The sequence below is a fragment of the Uloborus diversus genome, chromosome 2, assembly GCF_026930045.1.
Source record: "Uloborus diversus isolate 005 chromosome 2, Udiv.v.3.1, whole genome shotgun sequence".
Lineage (NCBI taxonomy): Eukaryota > Metazoa > Arthropoda > Arachnida > Araneae > Uloboridae > Uloborus > Uloborus diversus.
The window spans coordinates 182,514,154-182,535,027 of NC_072732.1; the positions used below are offsets into that span (position 1 = coordinate 182,514,154).

At 34.5% G+C, this 20,874-nt stretch overlaps 1 protein-coding gene across 1 annotated transcript; it reads right to left on the bottom strand.

The window, feature by feature from the left end:
* Positions 1-6,616: 6,616 nt before the first annotated feature.
* On the bottom strand, positions 6,617-19,332 carry LOC129217538 (kelch-like protein 26). The gene is made up of 5 exons (XM_054851855.1): positions 19,244-19,332; positions 17,184-17,279; positions 10,627-11,095; positions 9,795-9,994; positions 6,617-7,952 (listed from the first exon to the last, which is right to left on the bottom strand). Coding segments are annotated over exons 2-5 (1,797 nt in total). The 5' UTR covers positions 17,186-17,279; positions 19,244-19,332; the 3' UTR covers positions 6,617-6,826.
* Positions 19,333-20,874: the final 1,542 nt, after the last annotated feature.

A 20,874-nucleotide genomic window follows, 5' to 3' on the forward strand; every position in this document is an offset into this window, starting at 1 on the left:
TCAAGGTATGCATCATAAATTGTAAACTTTTATTGTTTAAAAATGTAAATAAAATCTTAAATAAGGTTTTGTCATTGCTCTATTACTCACGTTTTAAAGGACGTTTTAAATAAGGTTTCACGTTTTAAATAAGGAAGTGATTTGATATGAGGCAGTGAGAAGCAAAAGGATGTCAGTACCAAAATCAAAATTTTGGTGGTAATCTGCACAAGCTTTAGGGCACCTTCTCCTCTGTTTTGAGGTTAGAGATTGCACTAGTAGAAGGAGCTGCTATAGAGCATAATTTAGTAAAAAATTTCAATGAAAGCTTACCTATGACCGCAACTTTAAACGCGTTTCACTCAAAACTATAAGATGACCAATTACGTCCATTTGCTTCTCATTGCAACATTGCTGCCGCACCCTGTTTTCTGTATTAAAAGAAATTTCTTCCCAAAAAAAACATATTTTTTCCTGAAAGCGTTTTTATTTCATTAATATTGACTCGTTCACTCAATCGATCAAATCGTTCACTCAAATTTTGTACTCTCTTTTCCTTATCAATTATATATTTTTAAATTGGTAGTGGTTGAAGTGTCATAGAACCTCACCCAGTGGTGTAGTGTAGACGAACCTCATTTCCTCACTTTCTTATTTTAACTCAATCTTTGCCCACTTTTCAATTTCAATAAGCATTATCTTTTCAATTTCAATAAGCTATGTCTGCATCTGTAAGCAACCCCCAACTTGTTTTGACAACAACCTTGTTTGTCAACAAGACTGAACTACTATTAACATTGTGTACTACTGGATTGATTCATTTTAGCAGAACTGTTTATTTGTGTTACCTTTCGTCACGGAAAAGAATGTGGATCATAGACACTGAGAAAAAGATTAACAACAAGTTTAATTCATAAGCAACAATCTTATTTACAATGTAGGTACTCCAACAAAGCCAACTGTTATGAAATCAAACAAATACTTCAACACCTGATGGGAACAAAAATGAACCAAAGTTCTAGCGAACTATGGAGCTAGAATTAAACTGGAATGCCAACTTCAGTTGGGCTAGAAAAAAAGATTTGGTCTTTTTATTAACCTGGGAAAAACTCAGGAAAAACGATTATTCAAGAATTTGAATAATAAAAATTCTTGACAAATTTATCAGTTTCAAGAGCTAAAAACTAGCAGAGGTTGACAGTTGAGGAGTTCACTTTTAAAACGGACTATATCCATTTTTGGAAAAAAAACTTTTTTCTTGTTTCCAGAATCTCTTACATAAGCCCTATCACACACAACCAATAAATTTCTTTCTTCTTGAAGTGGGTTATATCTACTGTTAAAAAATGTGTAAACATTGGTTTTACCATCTAAACAATGTATATCCATCCCCATATTTCTCACCAAGTCTTTTACAGCAAAGTAGAACTCATCCCTTATTTGGCGGTACCCACTCATTCACTTTCATATCAAAAAGGCTCATATCCAAATTTGAATTTGAAACTTCTAATTCAAAAGTAGTTCACAAATAAAATAGCAGAGTGAAGCACTGGCTGAGCATTTCTAATAAAGCTTGATACTCGGCCGTATTAAGAGATCACAGCACCTTGCGCATATGTGCAAGTCTGTTATCAGTTAGGCAAGCACAACCTCAAATTGTGATTACTAAAATAATATTAAAAAATTAATATTACTATTAAATTGTGATTAATTAATGATTAAGTTGTGGTTAGTTGTACAAAAATTGTGATCTATTAATACCTTGTTATTTGAATTGGCTTGGGAGGTTTTATTGTTAATACTTAATTGAATCGAAGGGTTTTTTTTTTTAAATGTTCAAAGAAAAAAATAAAGTAAGTAGGAAAGAATAAAGTAGAGTAAAAATAAAATTATATTAAAAAATGTTGAATATTTCATTTCAATCTAATACAGTTTATTTCTGAAGAAAATGCGTTTTTTTTACAAAAAGGATGATATCCACTGTTTTATACCAAAAAAGAATATATCCAAAATAAAATTGGCACTTTAGGTCTGGTAAAATTGAGGAAAATTTCCACATGCAACATTTTTTATGACTAAAATAGACTTACGCCATTAGTCACTTGTTATTCTATCAAAACATTGCGAGAAATTCGAAATTCTAACAGTTAGTATTCGTGCGTAAAACGTTTTTTTTTTTGTTTTGCCAAAAATATATGACTGGATATAATCGGTTTTTAAAGTAAACTCCTCAGTTGTGCATTTATCAAAGGATAAAAAGAAAAAACTAGACAGAGATGCTTTACCTACTCTGACTTACTACTTTGGGTTAAAAAATGGCTCACTGAGTCAGCACTCCAGTTATCTTGATATTTAGTGCAACATTCAGAAATTTACTTTATATCAAGTATGTCAGGTGTTGAACTGGATATTTAAATTATTAACCAAAATGTTGTGAGTATTATATCTTCAACTGTAACACAGCAGGAACAAATATATACATTTTACAATCAATAAATAGAATCACAAGTTTGTTTTCTAAAAATACAAGAATATATGCTTGGTTGAGCATAAATATTTTAAGCACAGTCCGATTTCCATATATTAAGATTGCGCAAAACCAAAAACTGGAAACATGGAAGTTAAGACTTATAGAAAAAATCCCTTTAAATTGCACGCAAGAGAAAACTATGAAGTGAACGCAATAACAAATAAAGATGCCTTTTTTTAAGATAAATGTTGTACATATGTTAAAATTATAATTAGATTAAAATAAAAAGCATATAAATTTTACAGATGGTATATAAGATGATTTTTGAAAAGGAGCCATATGGTTTAGAAACAATTAAAAACTACATGAAATACACTGCCAGCTCAGTCCGAGGACTGCAGTTTTGTGCTTATTAGCACTCAGCCCGGCATAGCATTGACTGAGCTGGAGGTGGAAAACCTCTTAGCCCGAAACTGCAGTCCTCAGCTGGAATTGACTGAGCTGGCAGTGTATTTCATGTATTTCTGTCTTAGCCCTGGCTATAGGTCGGTAACTTACTGATTAAAAACTAATCTGACTGAATTAAAATGTAATGATTACCCTTTGAAAACAACATAGTTTTGCTATCATACTCAGCTGAAATAACGGGAACGTTCTTACTATGTCAAAAATATTACATAAGTTGATTCAAAACCATTTCAGAAGTAAATTATCAAAAGCAACATATCCACTTTTAAGAAAAAATCATTTTATGACATTTTCTAAATCTTTCAGATGACCTTTATCAAATCACTTACTCTCAAGAAGTCCAAATGTGAAAAATCCTATTTTATTTCAGGGTAAAGTATGGCTTTCTGATCAAAAGGGAAAGGGATCTGTAGTACGAAGACTTATAGATCCAAAGGAACACATGTCCACAATCCTCAAATTTTAATCCACTACTTTTGGGTTCATATATTTCAATAAGAGAATATGAGAAGGTGAAATACTAGAGTTTTGGTGAAATTGGAATTTTCAACATTCAGGTTTTCGTTCAAAAGGGCACACATCCAAAATTAATATGGCAATACCTTAATGTTTTGTTTACACAAACATTTCTTACTCCGGTCCATGATATGCTATGCTTTTGTGCTCAATTCTGTACCCAGAAAAGTTGATAAAACTATTTTGCTCTTACTCTAATTTGCTTTTCTCACCTCCTGAACATTTTTGGAAAGTGGATGTGTTCCCTTTTGATAAATTAGTCCTCATTTACAAATGTACATTGCATTGAACATTAGATTTTTCTTTTCAAATTGAAAATTCCTCTAACCACAATATTTACGCTTTAAGTAGTTATCACATAAAAACATTTTTGGGAGCAACTCTTCATTCCACAAATCTCCCCCAAGTTTATTTGCCTTTTTATATAATATTGCCCACAATTTGTATTTCAACCAATCAGAATGAATTTAGCAAAATCAGAAAACTTTTTTTTCTCATTGTAGTAAACTCATTGCATATTTTACTATAACAACATTAGCAGAAAAGCATTGTTGCTCTAAAAGTGATGCAGCTTTGCGAAACAACTGATAAAATTGTGGCGCTAACTGTAAGCAAAATCCTTAATAAAAGGAAGTTCCTTGGCTCATGTGGAAATGTGGTTAAGAGAAAAATAATAAAATGAGTTACCACTTGAATAGATTCCACAGAAAGTTGTTGCTAGTTTCCTCAATTTAAACCAATCCCATAAACATTGCTGCACACCTAAAACTTTTGCTTTCAGATAAAGCAGACGTTGAACGTTTAACGAAACAATGCACAAAATTGCATACACCTAAACAAATCCAGTATAGCAGGGGCTCTCAAACTGGGTGCCCCGGCACCCTAGAATGCCATAGGAAGAGTCAAGGGGTGCCTGCAAAGTATCTATGGTATTAATATTAATGTAAGGTGACTGCACCAAATAATGCTTGGTAGAAGTTTGCCCATCCTTCATTTTTTGATACAAAAAAACAAAAATTCACAAGATCCTCTTTTATCGTCACCAAAAAGACTAACTGGTGATAAACCGTTATCAACAAGTCATTTTTAACTACCAGGCAACAGTGTAGCAAAAGTTATGGCAAAACAGTGAGATCAAAACTAACTAATCTTATTTGGCAATAAATTTTGTTTCTACATTGTTCTCGGAAGTCAAATCAGAATAAAAAAAAGTTGCATACTGCTCTTAAAACATCAACTGATTAGGTGACAAATTCAAAAAAAAAAATGTCGCTGTGTCATTTTTCCCCCCGAGATTTGATAACCTAGAAAAGTAGATTGTAGTCCAATAAGATCATGTTTCGCCTTATTAGAGCTCCGGTGTCCTTATGTAAGGTGTATTTAGGAGGAGGATATGATCCTGTGCTGCATATGCTGCATATATGTGCACAAACTGCGCGTGGGTGTGGGGGAAAAAAAGCCTCCTGAAAATAACAAATTATTAGTTGTTTACATAATAGAGGTAAACTAGGGTGCTGTGAAAAAATTCTAAATCTTTAAAGGGTGCTTGCAACTCGAAAAAGTTTGAGAACCCCTGCACGTAGGATATCTTTTCTAATACATAGAATATTTTGTTACCTTAGAAAATCTGATTAACTGAGATTTTGGATGAATGGAAGACAACTTTACTCATGTGAATGAGCATATTGCATAGATATACCTGGACGTGGCAGATGGCTCAGGTTACAAGTGCCGATACATGTATAGACAGCACAAAGAACACAAAAATGTTGTTTTCAATCATTTAAAAAATATGTTCTGAAAGAAATTTCATAAACTAGATACACACCATTTATCGTTTCACAACATGTCAGCTCAAACTTCCTTCAATTTTAAGTGTTTCAAGAAAAATACCGTAGAAGATAAGTAGAAGATAAATTGCATAGTATGTCTCACACTTAAAATGTTTTCCTTTTTAAGAAAAGCTTTTTTAAAAATGCAACAGCAAAATGCTTCGCTTCGATGCCTCATTTGTGGAAGTTAATCAACACTGTACTAGTTTTCACAACTAATTTTTTAGAATAATGTCCATAACCTTTGGTTCTTCAAGTTGCTTTTTTTAGGCAAAAGCATAAACAACAATCTTAAAAGGCTACAAAATATGCAAAATAAATAAATAAATAAATAAACACATGTCTTCAAGTAACAAGGAACCTCTATTCTCAATGCAAGTATTTGAGCTCAAGGGTAAAAAGACACTGAATAAAAGGTTTACTTTCATTCATAATGATTTGAGAGCTTTTCATTAATAAGTTTTTTTTTTCTTGCATTAAAAAAAGTGGGGGCAGTGTTTGTAACTACAAAACACATGTCTGTATTTTTTTGCAAATTTTGTTCTTTTCAAAAGTTGCTGTCAGCAATGGGAAAAAAAAGGTGATTTTACTTTTCATTCTTTATTTCTTTGAAAGTTAAATTTATAGTGGAAAATATTAAAATATAGTGTTTTCTTAGTTATTGAATCAAATGAATCTACTAGTGGAGGTTTAAATCTTATCTAGGAAAATAAAACCATATAAACATAACTTGTAGCATCCTGTATGGCAAAGCAAAAGGAACAAATGATGTAGCTTCTTTGATCACTTAGTATCAACAAGCAGATGTATTGGTCCTTTATGTTCACTATGAAAAAGTTCACTATATTTTCTTTCGAACATTTTGGATGATTTTAGAGGCTATTCTTCCAAAATCTACTTAGAGTAGTAGCCATCAAACATTTGCCCTTACTACTCACTGAAAATAAATTTTGATCAGTGTGCCCTGTGAAACAAATTAAAATCATATGTAAACCAGACAACAAATGCATCGAGAGGATTAAACACAAAACTAAAAGCCAAGATACGTCCTGGGTTCTTCACTCACTATTTGCTTAATGAAAACAGGCCTTTTGCAGACTAAAATGCTGACAAAAATGAAGACTTTAAATTTCTATTTTTTACAAAACTACAGCACAAATGTATGCTCTTGTGAGCTGGAGTGTAGGAAGTCAGATGCCAAAAAAAAAATTAGAAATTGTAATCATTACACTGTTGAGACCAATATTTGTTGTTAACACAAAAAATGCATTCCTAAACTTATATTTAAAACCACTATAATCTTTTGAGATAAAAAATACTTCAGTTTGGAGTGTAAAACTTATGAGCATATTTGAGTGAGTATAAGAGAAATCTGAAAAAGAGCAACAATTTCAACAAACAAACTCTGACAAGCACAGCAGCTTAGCAAAGTTGTATGTAATAATTTGATATATAATCATAACAGCAGATTCAAACAGAGCCCGCCAACAACAAACAGAGTATTGAGCCTCAAGAAATGTCCTTGTCCAGGATGGCCCCAAGGTCATCCCTGCACCGAGCCTCAGGAGATGTCCTTATCAGGGATGACTTCAAGGTCGTCCCTGCAGCGAGGCACATACAGGGTGCAGCATGCATGCTCCCAGATGTCCTGCGGGTAGTTGTCACCCACAGTCCAGATGCCAGACTCAAGGTCATAACACTCCACTACACCACTGGCGCGGTCGAAGGTGGTGGCCGAGTGGAAGCCGCCCACTATGTACAGCCGAGCACCGATCACCGCCACCCCCGCATGATAGCGGGGCGTCGGGACCCGCGTCAGTACGGTCCATGTGTCCCTCACAATGCTGTAGCAATCCACCGTGTCAACGAGCACCCGCGAAGTGGTGCTCTCGTCCTCGTACCATCCCCCACACACGTAGATTTCGTCCCCACAACACACCATGGAGTGATCGGCTCTAGGTGTGATCATGGGTGCACATGCCTCCCATCGGTCAGTGTCTGTGTCCAGGCGCCACAGGGAGTCCAGGACTAGGTCCTGGTCCAATCCGCCTGATACATATAGGTAGTTCCGCCAGGACGCCCCAGCGTGTTGCGTCCTGGGCCCCGGCAAGGAGGCCAGGGGCGTCCAGGCATCGGCAACCGGATCGTAACGCTCACAGTCGTCCACGACATCCGTTTCCCCTGCCCCGCCCACTGCCAGCAGGGCACCCCCCACCACACCCAGCGAAAAGCGGCATCGCTCCCGTTGCATAGGCGCCATGGTGGACCAGGCGTTGGTGAGCGGGCTGTAGCGGAACCCGAAGGGGTGTACGTTCTCTTGGAGGCTCTGGTTGAAGCAGCCCCCCACCACGAACAGCTCATTGTGGAGGACTGCGGTACCGAAGTTGCATTGCTCCACGTGTGGGATGGAGGTGAGGTAGCGCCACTTGCCTCCCCCGGGCAGGTAGTAGGCGATGTCGTTGGTGACGCCGCTGATGCCGAAGCCGCCCACCTTGAGGATGGCCAGCTCCATGCCACGTGAGTTGACCAGGGCAGATTCCTGACGCTGCTGCTGCTGTGGCCAGGAGGCAGCGCGCCACATCCCGATGTTGCTGGACCAGAGGCCGCCCATGCGAAGGCACTTGAGGACAGGGGACTCGAAGTAGGTGCCGACATCTGCCGACGAGATCTCGCTGAAGTGGACGTACCTGCAGAAAAGAAAGAGGTATACTGCCGTGCTAAGCGCAAAAGTCGTATCTGCAGCTGAGGTGAAACCGAAAAACTACTATTTAAAGTTTTAGCCTCCATGTATTTGATCCAGATTTCACTTTTTTAGATTTTTTTAAAAAATAGTTCCAGTTCACAAATGACAATAAAACATTGCATAGGGGTAAAACATGTTATAAAGAACCACCTGGTGACAATAACTCAATTTTGACAAAAAGTGTAGATACCACTTTTGTGCTTAGCACGGCAGTATACTGCCGTGCTAAGCACAGATGTGGTATCTGCACATTTTATCAAAATTGAGTTATTGTCACCAGGTGGTCGTTAGTATTTTAATTTACCTGAATCTCAAGTTTTTTGGCAATTTGTGAACGTGAAATATTTAAAAAAGCTTTAAGAAAAAAGTCGTAACTGCAAATTTGCTTAGTTTGCTAAGGCAATTCGAACGTAAGTGACAAATACTAAGTCTTTAAAGTGGTATCTGTGCAGTTACCACTTTTTTCCTTAGTAATTTGTAGATACGACTTTTATACCTTAGTAGAGCAGCATATTTAATAATGTAGCAGTTTATTGTAACACAGAATATTAAAATTAGTTTACCGTTGAATAATTGATACAGGTTGATAATAAAAACTGATACAACTTTGCATAATTGTTAAAGTAAATATTCAGCTTTTTCTATTTAAATGTTTATTTAAAATGCAAATTCTAAAAATGAAATGCATGTAAAAAATACTCATATCTAATTCTTTCATGCAAAAAAAAAAAAAAAACGCATTTCATTCTACGGCCAGTAATATTTTTATTTAAGTATCGTCTGCTGTCAAAATTATCTTCATGCTCGATAAAAATGAATCTAGAAAATAAAACATTATAAAAAAACACATTCTTTGAATATAAAAAACAGAAAATTGTTATCGATTACAGTTTTAACTGTCCAGAGTTTTGAAAATGGTATCTTTCAGAAGGTAGATTCTGTTCGATTTGTATTAACAAAATAAAGCAAAACAGCCAAGTCCAAAGAAAGCAGATGTTTTCAGTACTATTTAATGATACATTGAGCACGTTTCACTAAGCTATTTTTGTCGTATCTGTGCAGATACCCCTAAAAATGCCAAGTAATTGTCACTTACGGTGAAAATAGCTTAGTACATGAAAAGGTTTTTACAAGAAAATTTGTCGTAACTACATTTATTAATTTTAAATTATGATTTTTACAAAAATACACGTTTACGGTTTTTAGATAAGTTATTTACGAAACAACTATCGCAAGTTGAGCATTTAACTAAGTCATAAATCAAAGAAACGAGTTGTAAAACTTTAATCATCAATTTCTCATTTTGAGCTCTACTGCAAATACCACATCTGTGCTTAGTACGGCAGTATAAAGAAAGATTGACAGCCTCTGAATGGCCATTTAGTTAAGTTAAATTTCCATTATTAAGTTCATCAAATTATTAGTCTAGGTTCCCATATTATTTGAACTTATATGTTCTATTCGTTTAATTTTGTACCATAACAAACACTCTCCAGGCCAGAAAAACAGACAAAAATTGTACAAATCGGTTGGTAAGCAAACAGCAACAATAGCTGCCATTTCCTGTGATGAGAAATTTTCTTAATTGTTCTAGAACAAATAATGTCAGTTGCACATGCTTGGTTTTAACCTAACAGGTAGAGATCATATGAAAAGTCATTGGTATATTTAAGAATGCTGTTGGTACCAGATCCGCAGAACAACATTGTAACCCCGAGGCTGTTCCCTGGAACCTCGGAACAGCAGTTTCGAGGTATGGGTTCAATCGAAAGAGGAAGGTACAGACCTGAGCAATGGCCTCGCATACTGTATCCTCTCGTGTGGCTGGTGCTCTATCCATCTGAGCACCACTCCGAGCACCTCTGCCTCGGAGCAGTCGACGGGAAAATCACACTTGAGCACATATTCCAGCTGCGCCCCCGACAGCCGCAGGAACTCCGGCCGCCCCGAGAAGCGCTTCAGGTTGCCGCAGATGAACAGGTACACCTGACAAAGGTCAAAACAAAATGCTTAGTGACTCGTCAAACTCTCCCAAAATCAACACTGCTAAAATTTAAAATTTTAATGCTTAGTCTTTTTAAATAAAGCAATATATTAAATGAGACTAATTGTTACATAAAAAGGGGAAAAAAACACCTAAAATTGAAGCAATTCAATGTATAAAATCTGGATGTGCCAAAACAGAACTACATAACTGCCTATCTGTATTTTTGATTCATTGGCTACTTTGGAATAACTGCTTGATTTTCTTTAGTCTTGGAATTTCAGGGAGACATTCACAAGCCCATGAGCTAAGAGTAAGTAACTACAAAAGCATTTGGGGAAAAGAAAGACACATTCAACATAAGTATGGACCTTTTCCCCTCACATAACAGCTCACATATTTCGTTAGAAATAATAAATTAAAAGGATAATGAAAGAAATTATGTTGCTTGAGAGGTTACAAACACATATGTGATTTTCACAGTCGAAATAAAAATTCTTTGTTATTTTTTTAAATTTCTATTTTTTAATGATATATGCCAGCTGCCATACATGAGACAAAATGGCAACTTTTTCATGAAATGGCCCATGGCAGATAACCGACTGCACATGAGGAAAAAGAAGCAAAAGCTCACCTCCTTGAGGAGTTGCTGCAGGCAGTACATCTCTGCAATGGTGGCCACGTCCACGCAGTTGTCCAGGTCGAGCTGCTCCCGCAGGTACGAGGCACAGGCCTCCACCACCGCCTGCAGCTGCACATGGCTGGCGGCAGACAGCACGTCCTGCACAGTGGCCAGGCTCAGGGCCAGCCTGCTGGTGTAGGCGTACTCCAGCAGGTAGCGCATGCCCTCGGCGGTCACGCCCTCCAGCGCCACCTCGGACTGTCCCCGCTCCCGCATGGCGTCCGTGAACATGGCGCGGAAGTAGTCCGAGCAGGAGGCCAGCACCACGCGGTGCGCCCGGAACGCCATGCCCCCCGCCACCAGGGTGATGTCCAGCAGCAGGCCCTGGCTGCGCAGGGTGTTGAGCCCGCTCAGCAGGGTGCCCTGGTGGGAGGGAGACTCGAACTGCACCTTGCGCTGGCAGGCGTCCCTCATGGCCCCCCTGAAATGCAGGCAAAGGAAATAAGTTACACATAATTCCAGGGTTCATACTCAATTTGGATAAAAAATTTCCATCACTTTTCCAAGATTTTTTCATGACTTCATAAAAATTTTCATGACCTTGTTACTCAAGAATGTAGTACTATTTAATGTCAAACTTGCCAAATTTCAGAAAAGGGCTTTAGAAAAACTTTTACCTGATTGCCACTACTACCTGAATGCAAATACTACACACCAGCACTTGTGACTGAAAAAATATCACTGCACACTGCAGAAACTAATAAATTATTTATATTCCTCTTTGTTATATAAATTCAAGTAGAGTAAAAATATAATGAATTCAATACACTGATGTTTAACTGTTAAATAAATATTTTATAAATGGGGCAGAATAGTAATGAATGGAATAAAAATTGAATGAATTATTATTAAGTTTCCAATAATAAATTCACTTCATAAAAACATTGCCTTTTGGTGTCAATAGTGCATCTAATCACCCATGTTATTTGACAGTATATTTGTTTATTAAAGTAAAGCCACGTTTTTCAGAAAATTCATTTTTCTAAACCAGATGTATTTCAACTGGCCACAAGGATCAGTTTTGCAAGCTCTGTGTTGGGCACCTCCGTTTTAGTTTTTTTAATTTTCCTATTTCTATGCTACATTGCCTGACTAAAGTCTTCGTTTCCTAAAGCCTTCAAATTACTGAGATAAACTCTGATACATTAAATAATGAAATTTTTACAAGTAGTTGAAACGAACTTAGATGCAACTGCCCTTTTTGAGGGGCGTGGCAAAATCAAGAATATGCTTGTCCACTATTACAAAAAATAAAATACAAGAAATGGTGAAAATAATGGTGAATTTAAAATAAGTGATGCCCCAGTAGTAAAATCACATTACAAAAAAACTTTGAGCAGCTGTTACAGAAACGGATGAAATTGGATTGCAAAGCTCGGATTTGTTTTTGAGATCGTTCAATTCAATGAAAATATTACTAAATCACTCAATATTTCCAGCGCTCTTTTAGTTGTTGTTATTTTCTTACTGCCCAAGACATTTTTCCACGACTTTAAATAAATTTCCATGACTTTTAATGAAAATATTTGTTTTCCATGACTTTTCCAGGTCTGAAATTTGTTTATTATTTTCCATGACTTTCCAGGATTTCCATGACCCGTACGAACCCTGTAATTCATTTAAGAAATAACACAAATTGGATATTAAATACTCAATTGATAAACATAAGTTTATCCTAAATATGTTATCAGTAATGTATTATATGTATCTCATAATTTACAAACAACTATAATCATGTAAACGTAAACTTACTGTAAATGTTCGTGGTGTAATGATGACCTAACGAATTCACTTTGCTAAGCAATCTCGCTGTAAAACAACTTCTAGTAGGGGAGATAGCGACAGTTTTTAATACATTATTTATATAAAGCCAGAATTTTTTTAAATCTTAGATTAGTTTACTTAAAAGAAGAAAGCGCGAGTCTACCGAAAAGTTATCGTTGCATTAATTAATAAAAAATTTTGCAATATGTTGCAAAAACTTGAGAAATTGTCTTATATATATATAAGGCTGAAACTCGGTAATATTATTGATTACGTATAAATATAACGAAAAATATATGTCTACCGCGTCCGAAGCGTTGCCGTGCCGTGTCTACCACCCACGCAAGGTGCGAAAAAATCAGTCAATTTTGACTTAAATATATAAGCCTAATTTTTTTTAAATAATTGTTTATAATGCATAAAATATAAAAACAAAAGTCTACCAGTTGTGTTATGTTGCAAAGGCATGATAGACGCCACGGAATGTCGACCTCGTTTATCGGGTTGCTAGCGCTCGCTCAAAAAAGTTTGCTCATCGTCGCGAAATTTCAATAAATAAAGCTGATTTATTTTTTAATAAATAGTTTAAATCCTGTTTTTATTAAAATTTTTAGTCTACCACGACTAAGAGGTTGCTTAGTCTTTAGTAGACGTTGCTTAAAATATAAGGTAGTTGGAAAAGTATGATTATTTTATCTTTTCATTCTTTATAAATGAAAATTTTTCAACTATTATTATTTTTTTATGATTACAATTTTCTATCATATTTAAATTGATATTCATACTTTTTTTACATTATTCATATATATATATATATATATATATATATATATAACTTCTACAAAAATATTTTGAATCACTATCTTTTCAAATACATTTCGTAATTGGGGAAGTAAAGCTGTTTATTCATCTACTGCGAAGAAAGAAGAGGGGAGAGGGTAAGGACACGCCTATAATAACCTTGGGCCTGGGCCTGAGTAGGGCCCCTATAGTGGAGGAGCCGACGCATCCGCCATTTTGGAGCAAACTTGATCCAGTGCTTCGCAGCAATAGCATTGCTGCTGATGTTTATATTTCTTTAGCATATGTTAAATTGGGTCAACAGATAATAGCCATCTGCAGAACTGAAAAATCTGCCTTACTGCATTTACTGGAAAATAACAGATTTTTTAAAAAATAATAAGCACTTTTCATAATGCACTCAAAAGGACAAAATAACTTTTCTGGGTCAGAAATGACAATTTAAGAATTCCCGTAGTTTTCACAAATTTCCAAGAAAATGACACCACAAACGAAATGTTTTACCATTATCTAGCTTTCAATCATAAATTTGAGTGTTGAAACACGCTTTTTTTTTCTTAATGGGGAAGTTAGGTTTAAAATGATTTGAGCGCACTTTTCTTTGTTTGTGAAATCTTTTTCTTTAAAGAATTAAAAACTACAGGAATACTTAAATTTTCCTTTCTGACCCAGAAAAGTTATTTTGTCCTTTTGAGTGCATTATGAAAAGTGCTTATTATGTTTTTAAAAAAATCTGTTATTTTAAAGTTTTTGGTTTTCAAACAAAATTTTACTTTAGAATTTGATTTTTTAGCATTAAGTTGTACCTTAAGGTTAAACAAATCATTTAATGAAATTCTGAAGTCTGTAAGTGGTCTAGTTGCTGAGTATACGCAAAAGAATACACGTATAAGTAACTTGGGATAAAGATCCTAATACGTCTTTTTACTTAGCCCCGTTATCGATTATTGGCATAGATGCATAGATGAGGATAAAAACCCTAAGAAAGCAACGACTGTGAATAAATTTCATTCTTGCTCCAGAGAGGACTTGATTCAAAATTTTCATTATGATTACTATTAACATTACATTTGCAAGGCAACAAAATTTGTAGCAATGGACTTTATATTTAAACATTTAATGGGGAAATTACATCAAATTTGCTATTTTATATCCTAACCGAAATAATAATGTTATTTCAGAATTTTAAATTTTCATTCTTAAGTTGTACCTTAAGATTAAGCAAATCATTTAGTAAAATCCAGAAGTCTCTTAGTGATCTAGTTGCTAAAATATAAGCAAAAGCACACCTCAGATTACTCCATGACAATCAGGTCAAGTGCAATAAAAGTGCTTAAAAAACATCAATTCTGAACCACCAAAATTTCTCATCTATGATGGATTCTTTTAATTATATGTAGTGAAAGAAATTTCATCATCTTATGCTATGATATTGAGAAAATTATTAAGTATGTTCAGCAGTATTCGTAGTAATTGTTTTCGACACGTACCCCGTCTCCCCTTCCATAAAATATAACGAACATATCGTCGCCTCAGAGCAACAGTAAGATATCTAACCCCAGAAATAACACTAAGATATCTTACTGTTGTTCTGAGGCGACGATATATTAAGCGGAATTCACAGAGGTCAAAAAATTCAGATAGGAGACTCTGCAACACGTCCCTCTGACTTTTTGAATCAATTAAAAAATATTACTTTTAAAGAAGATTTGCTAAAATATTTATTAAAAAACTGGGAACGAGATAACAAAGCGATTTATTTTGAAGATAAATTTATGTATATTAACTACAAATAGTCTTATAGATTTGAAACCATCAACAGAAAAGTTGTAAAAATAGTAGATCATATTCAATCGTGCCCCAGACCGCGAAGAATCCGACACAAAAATGATTTACCATCTTTGTAATTTTTGAAGAGCTGCAGCCTCCATATGACGTCCACCTATGATGTTCAGATACTGATGTATTAGTTATAATATTGGCTAACATGAAGTTTTTGAATTCTTAAATAAAGGTCTGGATGGAAGTTGGCGTTGGAAAATCATTAAGATGTATCAATGTTTCTGAACTTTTCAAGAATTTAGGAGAAAACGTTTGTTCCGACTTGGTTGCTTTACACGCAATGACTGGTTGCCGTCAAAATCCGGCTTTTTTTCCGAAAAGGAAAAGTCCGGCCTTACGCTCTATTTACAAAGTCGGAAGAATACACAGGAGCGTTAACAAATTTGAGTAAGTATCAGCTATCGCTGATGTGATTTATGTAAAATGCATGTCGCAATTTTGAATACAACTCGAAATTTCGGAAGAGTTTGCGCGCCGAATATACAGACAAAATAAAATGAAAAAAATTAATGATGCAAGAACCATTACGTTTTTAAAAGTTTAAAATTTTTGAAAAAAGATAAAGTAATTCTCGAAAACGTGAAGAGTTTTGATCCGTCATCCTTAACCCTATGTTAGTCTGAACTTCGTGAATATTTCCTCAGAACAGCTTGCATTTCACAAATTTGGACAAATTCTCATTTAAAAAATCTGACAAGCTTATCACCTCTTGATTGTGGGTGGAAAATTGAGGACAACTGATAAGCTTTTAAAAGGTTTACTGAAAGCAATTACCGCAGGAAATAAAAGATGTTACATTCGAAGCACAACCTTCTGCCTCAGGTAATCATTTTTTTTTCCAACCAGACTTGGCTTTTAATAAAATTCTTTCTTTTTTTATCAATTGTTTCCTATTACTGATTAGTTTTCTGTACAGAAAATAGGTGCCAAAACAAAAATTTCATAACTCAAGTATAAGTTCCTTTTTATAATTTTTATAAGTACTTGTAATACATATATTAATTATTATTAAACTATTTTGTTGTTTGTTTAGCTTATTTCAAAAACTGTTTTCCAATGTTAATTATTTCCTTTATATGGCTATTATTTATTACTGCATTTTAAGACAAAGGTTGTCAATTTAGAAAGGTAATTAAAAATATTTCACCGATTAATCCAGTGGCGCAGCCACGGGAGGAGTTTTGGCTTTAAACCCCTCCCAGAACACAAGCACATTCATTTCCTCCATTAAAATCAACGGAAAAAAGCAGAGTATTTGAGCTTTTCAAGGCAGAATAGGTTTCAACAAAATATCTTACTGCTTTTAATGATCGGAAAGCAGTCAGAAATTATTTTTCAATTCTAAAATATAAAAGTTATATTTCATGATAGCACCCCACATCCCCACTGGTATAAGATAACTAAAAGGGTGTCAATAAAGCTCTACAGGGTATCATGTTCCCTTAGCACTTCCATCACAGCACAAATCCTTTTTAGGAAAATCTAGAAAGAGGAACCCTTCAGCCTACTGCACCAGATTTTCTGAGGTTCTTTACCAATTCTCAACTGTTATTAACTAGAATTTGACATTCATAAAATGAATGTATTTGAAGAGGAGGTTTTAAATGATCCCATAAAAAAAACACTAACAATGAATATAAGATTAAAGTAAAACTGATGATAAATATTCTGTGCTTTTTCCCACTTTCTTCATTTCATATCAATACAAATTATTAACTGTTCTTAAGCAAGAACAGTGAAACCTGTGTAATTTGAACACTTGCAGCACACTACTTTAGTGGTCAACTTAAACAGGTGGTCAACTTACAGAGGTTGATTTATATGATAAGGGATAATTCCGTGCCTGAAAAAAGCGGTCAACTAAGAGAGGTGGTCAACTTCACAGGTTTTACTGTACTTTGAATAATTACTAATCTATAGAAACTCTTTGATATTGAATAATTACGCATTGTAAATGAATGGGAAAGAAAGCAAACAATTTTCGATTTTGAAAACCCCTTCCAGAAAAATTTTCTGTCAGCGTCACTGGCTTAATCAAATAATATTTCTTGGAACCGACGATATTTGATTAACCGGGGTCGACAATTTTTTCTATTACTTACATTGTTGTTGGTTCTTGAGGAGATTCATATCAGACTTGATAATGAACAGGAATAGCATTCTGCTTCACCATAAAATGGGAAAAACTTGAAAAACTCCTGAAATAGAAAAAAAAAGACTCAATGACAACATACACATCCAAAGAATTTTGCAACCTCTAATAAATATTTTATACACTTTGAATAAAAGTAAGGATTGTCCCAAAAAAAGTTTCGTCCAGTTTTATAAAGCAATTTTGAGTTTTATCGGTTAGTAAATAATAAATTCTCTGTACATAGAAGAAAAGATTGGACTTAAAATAAAGTTATTTACATTATTATTTGTTTGCTGGGAAAGCCATGTGAATAAAATAACATCAAATCGTGAAGATGTAAGATCCAAAATTTCGCCTGATTGGTTTGAAAATAACAAAAACTCTTACAATGTGATATTAAAGGTGATTTTTCCACAATTCTCAACCTTGGGATTTCATTACTGAGAGTACGAACTATCATTTAGATTCTGAAAAAAAGCATTTCCATTGAAAAATTGATTGGTTATGAAGTTCTTGTCTGGCTGGTGGGAATACATCAACGACAGGATCTAAGCTCACATTTCTTCTGTGAAGCCAAGATTAATTCCATTGCGAGTGCCTACGGAATCCATGTTGGGTATTGGATGTTTGAAACTAATTTTGGACCAGACAGGTGGTTTTTACTGTCCAAAGCTGCCTAAAATTGTTCGAAAGTGTCTTAAACTGTCCAAAAGTATGTTAAAGCTATATAGAGGTCTAATCTAACCAATTTGTATTTAATGCAATATTTATAAAGCATTAATATAAACATTAATAATTTTATCAATGAGTATTTGACAATATTTTTCTCCCAAATGTTCATTAAAAAACTATTTTTCGGAAACAATTTGTCATCAACTGTAAAATATAAAAATTTCTTTGTGTAAGAGCAAGGCGACAGAGAGACCAAGGCCTCTTATTAGTTTGGTTGCTGGGCTCCCCTCTCTCCAATAAAACAGTTAAAATTTTACTTCTTTGATTCTGAGATAAGTCCTAAATTCCATGTCTCAAAAACTATTATTTCGAGTGAAACATAGTTTTAATTTCCTTGATGTAATATTGAAAACAGATTCAATTACTATACCAGGACAAATAACATGAGTCTTTACAAATATCAATTGAAAAGTTGCTCCAGCCAAAAAAAGTTTTTTTTCCCTATTTTATTTTTCAGGAAATCCTGACTGAAATTGAAAGAAACAAAATAGAATTGATTCAATAACAAAATAAAACTTTTTAATAGTAATTTTTGAGTGATTGTAGTTCATTTTATTTAAATGCTGCTACCTTCATGTTTAAGACGAAATAGTAGGTATATGATTCAAGCGATTTGATCACAAATGCCTAATGTTTCTAGAATTGACTTAAATCCTTGTCATGAGTGTTTGTAACCTTTTCCAAATGTAGAAGTAAAGTTTCAGTACAGTCAATATTAGCTTGGCTGTGACAAGTTTGCTTCTTTACATTGTACTATATCATCCTTTATTGTAGGATTATTATCATTGAGCACAAAAGTACATATATATTTCAGATTCAAACATATTTTTGTTCAGTAAAAATGGTTTTACAAGACATTTTTTGTTTCCCACTAGATTTTTTTTTCCTTTATTTTTTAACATGAATCAAGCAAATCAAAAATGAAGATTTCATTATTATTCTTCATTGCGCAATGCGTTGAAATCTTTCACTTTCAAGAGAATATAAGCACATTTGTGAGAAACAAGACAGTCAATTACACCAAAATAAATTTTCATAAAAAATACTTGATTGGTTGAACCTACAATTTTCAAAAATTTAATCACCATTAACAAACGAAACGAATATAAACAAACCCTATGCGAATATATAAAAAAATTTTATATGAGGAAACGATAATGTAAAAAACTTCAAATGGAGCCAAACAGGAGTAAATTTTATCATCAAACGATTAAAGTAAAGTAACTTTAAGAAATTGCGACAAAAATGACATCAAAAAATATTAGAATTATATTTCCATCAAAACTTTAAGTCCACCTGTGTTTAAAAGACAACATCCACTTCCATTATGAAAAAGAATATATATTTCCTACATGCAAAACCTACAGTTTATTTAATCAATAAACATTATGAAGTACATTTCATTAAATAAAGTCAAAATTTACGTCTCGCAAAACGTAAACAAAACAATGGCAGCCATTTTAAAGTGATTGACTGAATAAACACGAATATACTTCACTTCAAATCTTAAAATAGGTTATGTTATCCATTATTATATTATATTAGACGGATAGACGAATGCAGAAATGGGAACAAAAGCCTGTATGTGTTCCTCCTTCGTTTTGAAAATTCTACGTACCAAATTTCTAGAGTCCCTGTACTCTAAAAACGTAAAAGTTCTATTCTGCGTTCTCCCTATTTTCAGCCGGAACCACAATTGACTAAAGTTATTTATGTTTTAATCTGTAATTGAATAAAATGGAATATGATTAGGATTTTCTCTATTTATTTCTCTTTTCTCCAAGGTTTTTATGACCCTGAGTACTGGGGTGCGCTGGCAGGCGTTCCACTTTGCTAATGAGCAGAACGTGATGAAACCCAGGCTCGGACTGGCCCGCCTGCCAACCTGCCCGAGGGCAGGTGCGCCCTTCCTACTCTTTAAGATGAAATGCAATACAAACGCCTTCGCTGAAAAACAAAATTAGAAAAAAAAAAAACTTGTCTTGCAAATTCAGAACGAAGTTTTCTAATTGATTCGAGAGCTCCCATACCTTCCCCTCATTTTGAAGTTTCGAAAATTTTCCTCCGAGCCCGGCTTCCCTAATGTTATCGTCTAAAATTTTCCGTCTTTTGAGTTTCAGTTTCGAAAAATTGCCGGGAAAAGTTCCTTCTATTCCATCTCCCCTCCCTTTCCGTAATTTTTCCAAAGATGACCAACAAGAGCGTTTTTAAGACTCTTATTTCAAAAAAAAGTAAAGGGAGAGACCTTCGAATCTTCAATCAAAAAGACTGCCTATTCTGGAACTTCGATTTCGAAAACGTTCTGGAAGAAAGTTTCGAATCGCATTTTTTCCCCTAAGTCATTAAAGATGGACGGCAATAGTGTTTCAAGATTGAAATTAAAATCAATTTCTGGAGATAATGCCACTAGACTTTCTCTCTTTTTCTTCTAACATCATCGAAGTTATGTAGTCTAAAACTGCATTTTTGAATTACATGAACAAGTTTATTATGGTTGGAGTCGGAAGGGGTTGCCGTTTGAATGCAGTTGTCTAGGCGTTTGTCAGAGAGTTTTTCTACATTTAGTTTTAATGAATTTCACAGTGGAGAAGTTGATTTTCGTATAGATATGTAGCAGTGCATTTTATAACATAATGACCACTTGACATCAATGTCGCCTAGTGAAAAAAAAACTCTCTCAGAAGATGCGAAATCAAACCACTGGGCTACTTCAGAAATTCGAAATGTACTTATTCATTATTTTTTCTAAATTGCCGTTTTTGGCACTTGATTGAAAAAACTAGTGAAACGTGCTTTCCCCTAAAAGTTAACAAAGATGGCCTACAGTCAAGTTTTTACAATTTCAATGGGAAGTCCACAAAATCTCTTATCTTCCAAATAAACAAAAATCGTCTAGAATTGTGTTAAAAAAATTCCGGGAAAAGGTC